This window comes from Corapipo altera, unplaced genomic scaffold (assembly GCF_003945725.1).
Source record: "Corapipo altera isolate COAL_440 unplaced genomic scaffold, ASM394572v1 60913, whole genome shotgun sequence".
Lineage (NCBI taxonomy): Eukaryota > Metazoa > Chordata > Aves > Passeriformes > Pipridae > Corapipo > Corapipo altera.
The window spans coordinates 163112-176983 of NW_020885044.1; the positions used below are offsets into that span (position 1 = coordinate 163112).

The following is a 13872-nucleotide window of genomic DNA, read 5'->3' on the forward strand; positions in this document are numbered from 1 at the left end:
AGAAGAAGGGACGTTATTGGGTCAAGGTCTGGAGGGAAGGGAGTGGCTTGAGGGGTCTACTGACCAATGGGAGATACAGGAGGATCGCGTTCCAGTAACAGAACCAGGGACTGGGGAGAGGTGGGTGGGACATCCTTTCCTGCTTGTGCAGGGGCGGAGTCCGCAATCGGGGAGGGGAGACAACGTGGTTCCAAATGGGGAGGCCGCACGGGTCGGGGAAAAATACACAACTCAGGGAGAGAACCCGTACAATAGAAAACGCAAGTAGCCGTTGTTTTTCTGCTTCACTCGATGCCGGGAAGTCGCCGCTGCAATGGACCCGCCTCTAAAGCTGCTCTTTCCAAGCGTCATAGTCCTGGTGTTCGCCTACAGCAAACATACAAACCATATATGAAACATTAGTAACCAGAGAAATTTGAGTGATAACAATAAACAGCTTGACTGTTTTAGCAAGCTAGCATTAACAGATAACATACACACCCCACAAGTCACAAAGAAGCCACAAATATGTACAAACAAGCTTACCGGCAATGGAAACAGCTTCCCATTTACTTTAATACACAAACTATTAGGGTAATTATCTTCTTGAGGGCAGCTTGTCTCTGCTAGGCAAAACCTATATCCCCAAAAAGAAAAAGTATCATTTTCAAGTGTCACCACATTCATATGTCCCCACAAACATCTAGACTTATGTTACATTAGCCAATTAAAAAGTTGTAAGAGAACACTATGAAAAAGGTACCTTAACTGAACTTGGACCGTGTAATCTCTCCTGCCCCTGGGCAAGAAGTCCCTGTGACAAAGAGAAATAAAAAGAGAAGTATCCATTTAGACAGCAGGTCTCATATTCCAGTCATATGCAGAAAGAACTGGCATCCTCTGTCAAGAGTTTATAGTAACAATAAAGTATGATTTTGCCAGAGAAGAAAAAACCCTCTTAGCTTACACCATAGGTCTTGCAACAACATGAACCCCGTGACAAAAAAGCAGTCTTCCATTCCTGCAGTCAGGAAACATGCAGGGAAGAAAAGCTTACCACCTCTCTAAGTAGTGACAATTATTTGGAACGGAGTAATTGTTAACTCTTTAATGGGGTAGGATTTACCCTAAATGCACATAAATTCTGCACATGTCCCTGAAGAAAACAGAACAGATAAACTCAGTGTAACTTCAGTGAGGATTATCATTCTGCACCTGCAAGTTTTATGTGATACATAAAATGTATCACTTTCTCCTGAAATTTTGCAAAAGTTTACCTATACTATGCCACACTCTTACTTCTTACCTGGAAATACAGATTTCTCTGACCTGCTGAGGTGTTAAAGCAAAGATAAAAAACTTTTCTTGGAACCTCTGAATACTGCTCTGTACTAGAGAGACAGAAAAGAGGTTTAGCCATGGTAATTAAAGTAATTGATTAAAACAGGATCTGCAATTCAGGTGGGATTTTTTTGGAACCAGGCATAAGTCACTTAATATATTCAAATTGTGGTTGAACTGCATTTAACTGTCAACAGGAAAGAATGGAACAAATCATTCATTCAACTATATTCAGATGGCTTAATATCACATTACACTTCAGTATTAAAGAAGCTTGACAAACTGCATTATAATCCTTTCTCCCAAGGAAGAAAGGTTCAAACAAACACACAACAAAATAAAACACTGGATACAGGATGAAAAGAGTACCACAGAGATGTTTACAACTATTTTGATGTACTACAAGAAGAGAATGCACACCAGAAGTTATTAATGGACAACTGGAAAATTACTCAATTCAGAAACAGTTAAATGTAACTAAATCTTTGGGAAGGGGGGGAGGAGAGAAGGAGTACAACCCCTAATGCCACAAAAGCCTACTAGACTTGAAATTTGGGAATTATCCCCAAGAAGATTTTTCAAAAAAAAAAAATAAAAAAATGCAACTCACATCAGAAACTGACTTGTCTGTCAGTGATGGGAAGCTGCAATATTTTAGTATTAAAGGTTCATAGTATGTGCATGTTACTTTTCTATTTTCAACTTGAGAAGTTAGAAATCTTGACCTGAAATAAAAGTAGATTGGGCTTGTCCAACAATTTAAAGTAAGCAGCAAGGAGGATAAATGCAAAAATAGCACAACTAAACCAGGCAAATTTTTAAGAGCTAGTTGACTGTCTTGTTGTAGTTTTAGTTAAATGGGAAAGATGTTTGGTGAATTCTTTTCATACCATCACATGGTTTGGAGCATGGGGGACTGCCCCCCCCCGCCCTGTCCAAGCCAAACAAGGGAGGGACTGTCCCCAGCATCTTGTGACCTGCTGAGAAGGGGGGGTCCCTCAAGTGAAGCAACTCGAGAGCTCAGGAGACAGGATAAAATCCCCAGTGCTTCTGGAAACTCTCTCTTGTTCCTGAATGTAGGTGCCAAGGGAAGGGACCGCTGCAGCCTCCGCTCTGTGCACTTTGAGGAGTTTCTCTGGGCCCACGCGACACCAACCACTTTCAGTGGTTTTTGCTGCTGGCTGTCCCACGCAACACTGACTGCTTTTGACGTCAGCTGCCACCACATGAATCAAGACCAGCTGAGTCATATCGGTGAGACCAACAGTTCGGGATTTTCCCTTTTGGGAACTGCACAGGGTGCTGCTGCCACCGTGTGGCCTGCAACCACCAGGTCCCAGCACCATGCCGGGTCATCCCGGCTCCACCATTGTCAGTTCACAGGGGTTTGCTATGTCGGAACTCACACTACTGGCTTGACGGCATAGGACTTCTCATTGAATGAAATATCTTTCCAGGTTTTGTTTGAATCTAGGGGGAGGGGGTAGCTAGGTAATATTTTCTGCTATTGTTTCTTTTTCCTTTGTTTCTGTTTTTTTCCCAGTTTTTAATAAAATTGTTATTTTTCCTTTTTCATTCAGACTTCTCATAATTTCTACTTTGTCAATATTTGGGGGAGTGAAATAATAGAAAGAAAATGAGGGTTTATCTCATTAGAGGTCTCACCTCCTGAGCATATTGTCATTAAACCAAGACAATATATTTGGCGCCCAACCTGAGGCTCTGAGGAAGAGAGAGAGAGAGAGAGAGAGAGAAAGAAGTGGAAAAAAACAATTTTGAGAAATCCATTTGTGTACTGGATATAGAACTCCTTAGTCACCATGTTGTTTGAGCCATTTGTGTTTATTTGGCACGTATTTCTGTATATGCATTTTCCGTTCATAGGTGTTTTTCTCAAACTGGAGTTTAAAACCAAGGTAACCTTGTCAATTTTTCAGTTCGTAACCTGGATTCATAGTGTTGTAAATTCAACACCTATAAGTTTCATTTGGAATGTGTTTTCAGGGTTGTCTTCCTGCCCTAGCCTAAGCTGTTACCTCTGGAGTTTATTGATAATGGCACCCAGTCTGGGGGAGAAGCGCAGGGGAGTGACTCCTCCCAATCCTTCACCCATTTCCCCTTCAGGTCTGCTACAATAGCTTTTGAAAAGTTTAAATTCCCTCTAGATGCTAGAGCTCCCTTACTCTTTGTGATATGTCTGCAAGTTTGCATCATTATGGTCTATCTCGTGTGAGGCTAGGGCCAGGATCTTTCAGGAAGGTGTTCCCCCAGAGGTGAATAACTTTGAGTGGCATGGGTTGTGGGAGGACATGGGTAAGTTCTTGGAGAACTTTTAAGCTCCAATGACCTGGAAGTTCACCCCTGAACAACTTCAGAACCCTGTTAAAGTGATGAGATCAGTGAGGGAAAGGTGCCATGGTAGATCTGTGGAGGGGTAGCTCGTGTTTGCATGCGGGGCTTTGGCCACTGCCTACCAAAAACTGCTTGGTATGGTGCAGCACCTCCAGGAGGAAAGGTAAGGGGACAAAATACCCAACACTGCGACCATTCAGGGTGTGGCTAGGCCAGAAGGGCAACCCCAACCAATAGAAGTTGCCCCTATCCACAGGAGAAAATATAAGACCAAATCAGTTCACCTGGTGGATGATGATGGGGAGGCGGGACCTTCACAACCAGTAGACTCAGACCCAGAAATAATCACTGAATCCCTATAATTTGATAATCTCTGCAATTTGCAGAAAGACATCGCTTGACAACCGAGTGAGCCCATTTTGACCTAGTGGATCTGAGTCTGGGATCTTAGGGGTGAAGGCACACAGCTTGATGGTACTGAAGTGAGGTTTTTAGGATTCCTGTCCCAGGATGTGGGTATTGATCAGGGGTTCATGAGGGAATCAGAACCCCTTAATCTCTGGATGTGGCTTTTACCAAGCATAAGAGAGAGGTTTGCTTACAGGGACAACCTGCAGGGGTATCATTGCTCCTGGGACACCATGGAGGAAGGGATCCTACGCCTGAGAGAACTGGCACTGTTAGAGGTACTTTTTGCAAGGGACAGGTGTACATAACAGATGTGGTGGAAACTTGTACCTGCAGGGTCACCCGTATACTCTAATTTTCTGGTGACAATGCACTCGAAGGAAAAACAAGAGACAGTGGGTGTTACGATGAATAAACTCAGGACATATGATAAAATTGTCCATACCCCATTACGGGCCCATATCTCTTCTGTAGAGAAATTAGTTGAGGACCTCCAGACTCTAACTGAGGAAGTAAAAAGTGACCACAAAAAGCTCAGAGAGACAATTGTCCATGTCTTGCCAGTGTAAACTGGAGCCCTGCTATTTGTAACAGGTGTCCCCCAGCTAGGGAGAGGGGGTACGCCACACGAGACAACCTGTGGTTCTTTTTCCACGAACATGGGGAAAATGTGAGGAGATGGGATGGAAAGCCCACCTCTGCTTTATCAGCACGAGTTCAGGAGTTAAAAGGAAAAATGACCACTAGAGGCAACTCATTGAGGATAGATGTAACTCCAATTTCCCATGGGCAAGCTCCTAGACAGAGTAGGAGGGACAATAAAATGTCCAACCTTTCATAAGGGATCTCCTGGATGTAAGTCACAACTACAAAAATCAGCACTAGAGGGGACCTGCCTCTAGGCAGGTAGAGGCAAAGGATAACCGTGTCTATTGGACTGTGTGAATCCGATGGCCTTGCACATCAGACCCACAAGAATACAAAGCTTTGGTTGACACTGGTGCACAATGCACTCTAATGCCATCAGGACATATGGGGGCAGAGTCTATTTCTATTTCTGGAGTGACAGGGGGTTCTCAAGAGCTGACAGTGGTGGGAGCTGAAGTGAGCTTGACCAGGAAGGAGTGGCAGAGACACCCCGTTGTGACTGGTCCAGATGCCCTATGTATCCTGGATATCGATTACCTAAAAAATGGGTATTTCAAAGACCCAAAAGGACATCAGTGGGCTTTTGGGATAGCTGCTGTAGTGACAAAAGGGATTAAACAGTTGAATGCATTGCCTGGTCTCTCAAATAACCCTTCTGCTGAGGGACTGCTAAGGGTTGAAGAACAACAGGTGCCAATCGCCACTGCAACAGTGCATGATTGGCAATACCACACCAACCGAGATTCTGTGATCCCCACACATAAGATGATCCGCGAGCTTGAGAGCCAAGGAGTGGTCAACAAGACTTGTTCACCCTTTAACAGCCCCATTTGGCCCATACTTAAGTCCAATGGAGAATGGAGATTGACAATAGACTATTGTGGCTTGAATGAAGTTACCCCATCGCTGAGTGCCAGACATGCTGGAACTTCAGTATGAACTGGAGTCCGAGGTAGCAAAGTGGTGCCACCATTGACATTGCCAATGTGTTTTTCTCCATTCCTTTGGCAGCAGAATACTGGTCATAGTTTGCTTTCACTTGGAGGAGCATGCAGTACACCTGGAACTGACTGCCCCTGGGGTGGAAACACAGTCCCACCATCTGCCACGGACTAATCCAGGTTGCACTAGAGAAGGGTGAGGTCCCAGAACACCTGCAGTACATCGATGACATCATCATATGGGGAACACGGCAGAAGAAGTCTTTGAGAATGAAGATCATACAGATTCTCCTGAAAGGCGGTTTTGCCATCAAAAAGAATAAGATCGAGGGATCTGACCAAGAAATCCAGTTCCTGGGAGTGAAGTGGCAGGATAGATGCCGTCAGATCCCAACAGAAGTCATCAACAAGTGTGTCTCAGTTTAATGAGATTGAAAATGTTTTGCTAAGGAGGGTGAGTTATGAGGTAGACCAAACTCCTCTCTCTCAGCAATTGTAAATCCAAAATTAAGAGGTTCCAATCGAGGAAGTATGGAAAAAAGAAAATAACAACACTTTATTAAAGGATATATGTATATTGGCAAAAAAAACTAGCAAAAGAACACAAAAACAACTAAGCAATAGTCTTGTACCCACAAGTCCCCTTCAAAAAGGAAACAGTTTGACACTTCTCTGTCCTCTAGTGCAATTCTAATCACGGTTGGATCACTGGAGGAGCAGAGCCTGCAGTGCTCTGTGGTGGTCAACAGGGGGTGCTGTTGGGTTCTGGTAGTTGCCACATGGGGCCCTCGGATCGCGGGAGAAGCCAAAATGGAGATCTCCCCCCCCCACCAGGAAGGGGAAGGGGAAAGGGGGAAAGAAAGGTGGTTTCTTTTCCACAAAAACTCATGCTGTCTGCGGCTGGCTGCAGTTGGGACTTCCCCCTTTCCTCGACGAGCACAAACTCTCCGATGAAAACCTAGCAGATCCGGCTGGTGACAGAGCAGACCGCAGGCAAACCGAGGCTGGAGAACAGACAGATGACCAGGTCGAGAGCAAAAAACCGGCCTCAGAGCTCTTTCAACACACACCTTGCTCCCATTAAGGCAAAAAGTGAAGTGTCCCCCATTTGAAAGGAGAGAAACTCCTCCCTGCAGATTTGGAAGGGCTATCAGACAGGAATGCAGATCTGCAACTAGTTCTTTTGTATAGTCAGTTACCCCTTCCCTCTCCTCGTTCAACATCTTTCTCTTACAGTGGAAAGGAAAAAAAAAGTGTCATAGGTTTACTTGTTCTAAAAAAAAACAGCTTGAATTTTTTTTTCCCCTGCACCACTGTGAAAGTAAGGTGTTGAAGAGGGAGGGGGAGGGTGGTGGCTAGAGTGATTTGCACACACAAAAGAACTGGCGGGCAGCCTCACATTCCAAGTTAATGGGCCTCAGAAGACTGGGGGGAGGAGGTAAGTTTTTTTTTTTCCTCGGGAAACAGAATCCTCACTTGACTTTTGCCCTGACTCAGGGAAGGGGTGTGTGTGTGGAGGGGCTCCGAAATTAATTTTTTTTTCCGCCAGGTCATCTGGTTGCCTTTGGCCCCGGTCTGCCTCTGTTCTCCCACTCCCTGTTCTGCCCACGGCCCGGACCTACTCGGATTTCATCAGAGAAGCCAGGACCATCTGCAAAGGAACCTTTGAGGGAAGAGGCCGCCCCTTCCCTCCTCTGTTCCCATGTTGGCAGCAGTTTGTACCCATCGACTAAGGGGGGGGAATCCCAACCAGAGCCAGTCGCCGACAGTGTGAGTCCATAGGAAGAACCCCCTTTTCCCCTTCCCCTTCTCAGTGGGGGGGAGTCTCCATTCAGCTTCTCCCATGCACTGGGGCCCCCATGTAGTGAGCGCCCCCTGCCAACCACGAGGGAGTAACTGCAGGCTCTGCTCCTTCAGTGATCCAACAGCGTCCCCTCCTGATTGTGGTTAGAATTGCACCAAAAGGTGGAAAGTACGGAACTGTTTTTGGTGGGAACCTTGGGTGCAGGATTGTTTTTTGGGGTTTTTTTGTGTTCTTTTGTTGTGCTGCCTATACATATATATCCTTTAATAAAGGGCTGTTATCTTTTCTTTCTCCATATTTCCTCAATTGGAGTCTCTTAATTTCAGATTTACAATTGCTTAGAGAGAGGAGCTTGGTCTTCCTCATAACTCATCCTCCTTAGCAAACACTTCAGTCTCATTAAACTGAGGCAAGATAATAGGAATGTCCCCACAGACTAGTAAGAAGGAAATGCAAGCTTTCCTTGGTGCTGTAGGTGATGCCTTAAGCCCCTAATGGTTTTTTATTTTTCTAATATTTGTAAACCTTGTAAGTTTTATAGGTAGATTTTAAAAGCAGTAACCCTCACTCCCTTGCATCCCTTTCCCTGTAGCACCCTTGTTTACACATTCCTTAACCCTCTTACCCCATTCTATGCTCCCTATATCACTCCTACCCCCGAATCCAGTAGAAATGTTTAGTCTTTTGTCAAGGCAAGGTCTAGATTGTTGGCAGAACAGCATATCAGGGCCTAAACCACAGAATACGGTCAAAAACTGGGTGACTATGTACCCTTTGTGCTCTGAAGAAGATGAAGATGGGATGAACAGAGGGTCCCAAAATATACCCCAGACCCATTTTCAGGGGGTGGACCCGGGCCAGTCCAGAGCAAAGGCCACAGGGTGGACACATTTGGGATTGGATGGATGGTATTATAAAATCTAACATCTGGGGCACAGGGGCGCGTGCGTCTTGTAACATCTTTTGCCTTGGCATAATAAACCCTTTCTTATCTCACCCCTAATTAACTGCTCCGGGAGATTTTTTCAGCACCTAAATCCCACGGCAACATAGGTTTCTGGAGGATGCAAATCCCAAAATACAGTCAGACTGTAAGTCCTCTCTACTTCGTAACATGCAAGAAGAACAGTTTCCACTGGGGACCCAAACAGCAACAAACCTTTGGACAGATCAAACAGGAGATTGCTCACGCTGTAGCCCTTGGGCCAGTCAGGACAGGACCAGAGGTGAAAAATGTGCTACACTTTGCAGACGGGGATAATGGTCCCTCCTGGAGTCTCTGGCAAAAGGTGCCTGGGGAAACTCGAGGCCAACCACTTGGATTCTGGAGCTGAAACTACAGATGGTCTGAGGCCAACTACACCCCAACACAGAAGGAGATCCTAGCAGCCTATGAAGGAGTTTAAGCTGCCTCAGAAGTGATCGGCATGGAAGCACAGCTTATCCTGGCACCCTGACTACCAGTGCTGGGGTGGATGTTCAAAGGAAAAATTCCCTCCACCCATCATGCCACTGACACTACATGGAGTAAGTGGATTGCCTTGATCACACAGCGTGCCCATACTGGAAACCCTAATCACCCTGGGATCTTGGAAATAATAGAGGGTCTCCTTTCTAAATGACTTAGGAAATCAGATGTTTTAGTTTAGATAAAAAATGTATCTTAACTAAGGGATTTGCTTTCTTGGCATAGTATTTGTCTTTTTTTTTAGGACTACAATTAGTTTCAGGATGTAGAATGTGGATGAAACATGGGAACTAATAGAGAGTGTACCACATGCCCACCTGCAAGAAATTAGTTTACATGCCTCAGAAAACTTGATCAGTAAGAGATTGTTCTGTTAAGAAGTAAATTCAATTGAAGATTGTTTAAGTTGATGGGAAATTCTACTTATCTTTAACCAATGATGAATATATATGTCTTAGTTGGTCCTAGAACAATTAATTTAGGTGTTAGATGTCAACTGGATCAATCATAGATGCTAGGAGACCTGCCAAGCGAGAAGAAAACTCTGCGAAAACGGTTGCCCCCCCCCCCAAAGAAATGGATGCAAGATAGCAATCTTGGTCCATGAATGAACTGCAAGATGATATTTGATCCCAAAATCATGACATAATCAGGGGTTGGGTGTGAAGGGGGGGTCTTTCAAGTATCACTGTATTTATATTCGAAAATTTGTGCTGATTCTTTGATTCATGTATGGCGATTCTATCCCCATGAATCCCCAGCTGGCATATTAAAGGAATGCCCAATCCAATGATTTTTTGTCGTTGGGTTTGTATTCATGCTTAATTAGACACTGCTACTTTTAGTCTATGTTTGGCCCAGCCACCTGTGAGAGTCTGTTCTTTTCCTGCCAAGTTATGAGAAAACAAGCACTGATAACGAGAACTTCATCCTTGAAGGAAGCATCTTGTATAAATTGAAATTAATTGGGGCCTCACTATTGGCTGATGGACCTCCAAGGGCATTTGAAGGAGAAAGTTAAGAGGAGGAGGATGAAGTAAGTCCCCAGACTCAGTTAGGAAAGACCCTCTGAGGTGTAGCATGCAGGTGTGGGGAAATTCCAATGTACACACACATGCGCAGGAGTACCACTTACATAACAGGGGGAGGGACCGAGGGCCTCTGGTTGGGTGGTGCTGGCCACACCTGCCCAGGTAGATGTCACAAGTTAATTGTATAAAAAGCAGATAGCTCTTGCTGAGAGGGAACTCAAGCTTCACATGAAGGACAACGTTGCCTTTTGTGGGGATGCCCGCTATCTTGTGAGCCTGCCGACACTTCGAGGATGCAGTTTCTGCTATGGGGAATTCTAGGCATTCTGGGGTCAGTAAGACAACCTCATAAGTAACACCTGAGTGAGTGGGGGGTCATACTGAGGTCTTATTTCCCTCCTCTTCCCTCTCTCTCGGGTTCTCGTTTTGTTGGCTACTTCTTTGCAATAAATATTGCTTTTGTTGAGCTTTCAACAGTATACTGGTTTCAGTTTTGGCATTCTCCCAGCTACAGGGTTTAATTCTTTTGTTTCATAACCAACTGCCAGAAGATGAAAAGCGTTATGCTCTTTTCACTAACGGTTCCTGTTGCATTGTGGGGACAAACCGGAAATGGAAAGCAGCCATATGGAGCTGCACATGACAAGTTGCAGAAGCCACAGATGGACAAGGTGGATCAAGTCAAGTTGCAGAGCTCAGAGTCATCCAACTGGCTTTGTATATTGCCAAATGAGAGAAGTGACCAAGACTTACCTCTAAACTCGCTCATGGGTGGTGGTCAACGCTCTATGGGGATGGTTAGACAAGAAGGTCAATTGGCAACGTAAAGGGAAACCCATCTGGGTTTTCGAAATGTTGCAAGATATCACTGCCAGGGTAGAGAAGCTGATCGTGAGAGTCTGCCATGTAGACACACACGTGTCCCCAATCTAAGGAAATTAAGAACATTTCAACAATGAACAGGCAGACCGAGTTGCCTAAGTCAAGGTGTCACAGGTAGACCCAAGTATAGATATGGAGAGGCCTGGCAGATTGATTACATCACACTGCCTCAAACTTGCCAAGGTAAGCACTATGTGCTCACCATGTTGGAAGTAACCACTGGATGGCCGGAAATGTACTCTGCACCTCCCACCACTACCTGGAACACCATCCTGGGCCTTGAAAAGCCAGTCCTGTGTCGACATGGCACCCCAGAACAAATTGAGTCAGACAATGGGACTGATTTCAAGAATAGCCTAGTTACCACCTGGACTAAAGAGCATAGTGGATATATCATATCCCCTATCATGCACCAGCCACTGGGGAGGTTGAAGGGTGTAATGGACTGTTGAAAACCACTTTAAAAGCATTGGGCAGGGGGACTTTCAAGCATTGGGATCAGCATTTAGCAAAGGCTACTTGGTTAGTCAACACTAGAGGTTCTGTCAACTGAGTCGCCCCTGTCCAATCAGAGCCCCTTCACACCATAGATGGGAGATAAAGTCTCCACAGTGCACTTGAGATGCATGTTAGGGAAATCAGTTTGGATTAATCCCGCCTCAAGCAAAGGTAAATCCATTCGTGGGATTGTTTTTGCTCAAGAACCAGGTTGCACTTGGTGGGTGATGCAGAAGGATGGGAAACAGTGCGTACCTCAAGGGGACCTAATTTTTGGGTAAACTGTAACACTGTACCTGTATGTATATATTCGTAAATGTGTATCTTGTTGGAAAATGTATATATATGTATATGTATAGTTGGAAGATTTAAATCTGATATAATGTGATGGTATAAAAATATTCAGGGTGGATAATGTTGTAGTTTTAGTTAAATGGGAAAGATTTTTGGTGAATTCTATTTATACTATCTTGTGGTTCAGAGCGTGGGGGACTGCTCCCCCTGCCCCATCCAAGATGAGCTAGGGAGGGACTGTCCTCAGCATCTCATGACCTGCTGGAAAGGTCCCTGAAGGGAAGCATCATGAGAACTCAGGAGACGGGATAAAATCCCCAGTGCTTCTGGAAGCTCTCTCTTGTTCCTGGGTGTAGGTGCCGAGGGAAGGGACCACTGCAGGCCTCGTGCCAGGCACTTCAAGGAGCTCTGCCAGGCCTGCATGACACTGACCACTTTCGGAGCGGTTTTCAGCGGCTTTCGCCACCAGCCGGCACTGTGTGGATAGAGACTGCTGCCCCCACTTGAGTCATTTTGGAACAAGTGGTGAAGAGAGGGCAAGGGTAGAGATGACAAGGGAAGGGAGTTTCCACTTTTTCCCAGCTGCAAAAAGCCATTTAAGTCTAGACTTAGTACTGTCATTAGTGTATCGGGGAGGGTTACTGTATCAGGGAAGGTCCGAGATATACAGACACGAAAAACAGACACCGTTGTTAGCTCAACAAAAAACCCCCAATATTTATTACAAAAGGTGGTCAAGAAAATGAACAAACCCAAAAGGGAGGAACGAGGAGAGGAATAAGCCCCCAGTACAATCTCCCCAGTTACCCAGTTGTTCCCTATAAAGTTATCTTACTGACCTAGCATACCTATAATTACCCATAGCAGAAGTAGCACCCTCGGAGAGTCAGTAAGTTAACAAACTGGCAAGCGTCCCTGCCAAAAGGCAATGTTGTCCTTGAAGTAAAGCTAGTTCTGCCCAAGTGCACACTATCTGCTTTTTCAAACAATTAATTGAGAGACCACAACCTCCCCAGGTGTGGCCAGCACCGTCCCGCCAGAGGCCCTCAGTCCCACCTCCCGGTTATGTAAGTGCACCTCTTCTGCGCATGCATGAGAACTTCAGAAATCCCCGCACGCATGTGCAGTGTGTTTTGGGGGTCTATCTTAATTGAGTCTGGGGTCGAGTCTTCCTCACTTCATCATCACTTTCTCCTCCAAATGCCCTTGACGGACAAGTAACCAATCACAGGACACCAATTAAAACAGTTTATACAAGAAGCTCTCTTCAAGGACAACTTTCCCGCTTATCAGTGCTTGTTTTCCCGTAACTTGGCAGGGAAAGAGCAAAGCTTTCACAGGTGGCAGGACCAAACACAGACCAAAAGTATCAGCATAAATTCACCCTGGTACACATTAGCAAAACTTATTTCATTAATTAAGCAACCCACAGAGCTATTAAACCCTTACCTAGACTTGTAGGTTTTATGAGTACATCAAGCACATCGTAAAAAGGTAAGTTTTTCAGTTGAACATCAGGATGAACGGGTGGAATTGGAGGGGATGGTTGTTGCATCTCTCCGTGGGGCTTAGTGTCTTGGAGGAACACAGGTGAGGAAGGAGACAGAGGTGTGACTGAAGAAGAAGGGAGTGGGTGAATGCCAGGAACAGCCAGGTCAGGCTCAGCAGGAGAGGAACTACTGACAAAATTGAAAACCACAGGTTTTATAGCCGATAAATCTGAAAGTCCTTCAATCGTCCTTGGGTACCGACATCTATAGAGTTCTTGGATTTTTATCTGAACTGCTGGGCTGCAGTCATTCTTCACTAAGTGCAGTGCCCTCATCAGGAGGTCATGTTTCTGCCCACTTTTATTACATCCAGCAAACCCCAACAACACTTGTAGTTCAGAAACATGAAAACTGGATACCATATTCTAAAAAGAAAAGAGACAGAAGCACAGATAAAGGAACAGTACCCCAAGTAAACCTTTTTGAGGAGTATGGTGAAGCATCCAAACTTCCATCATTTTAGTTTCACACTTGTTATCTTAGGTACTACCTGACACAACAGTATAGTTAAAAATGAAGAACAAAGTGTCCAGGATGAAGACTAAGTTTGGTTGCATTCATAATTTCAAAGACTTGTTTCCACACACTAACAAATAGCAACAAGAAAACTTTAATGCAACTCATGCACTGAATAGGTTAAATGGGTCTCTTAAATTACCAGGCAGAAACACAAGCT

The 13872-nt window shown here is 44.9% G+C and overlaps 1 protein-coding gene across 1 annotated transcript in view; it reads right to left on the reverse strand.

The window, feature by feature from the left end:
* The window catches only part of LOC113959489 (E3 SUMO-protein ligase PIAS2-like), a 34957-nt gene extending 21399 nt beyond the window's left edge, over positions 1-13558 (reverse strand). The window contains 4 exon segments of the mRNA XM_027668558.1: positions 526-616; positions 743-793; positions 1286-1370; positions 13096-13558. Of these exon segments, the coding sequence (XP_027524359.1) occupies positions 526-616; positions 743-793; positions 1286-1370; positions 13096-13558 (690 nt within the window).
* Positions 13559-13872: the final 314 nt, after the last annotated feature.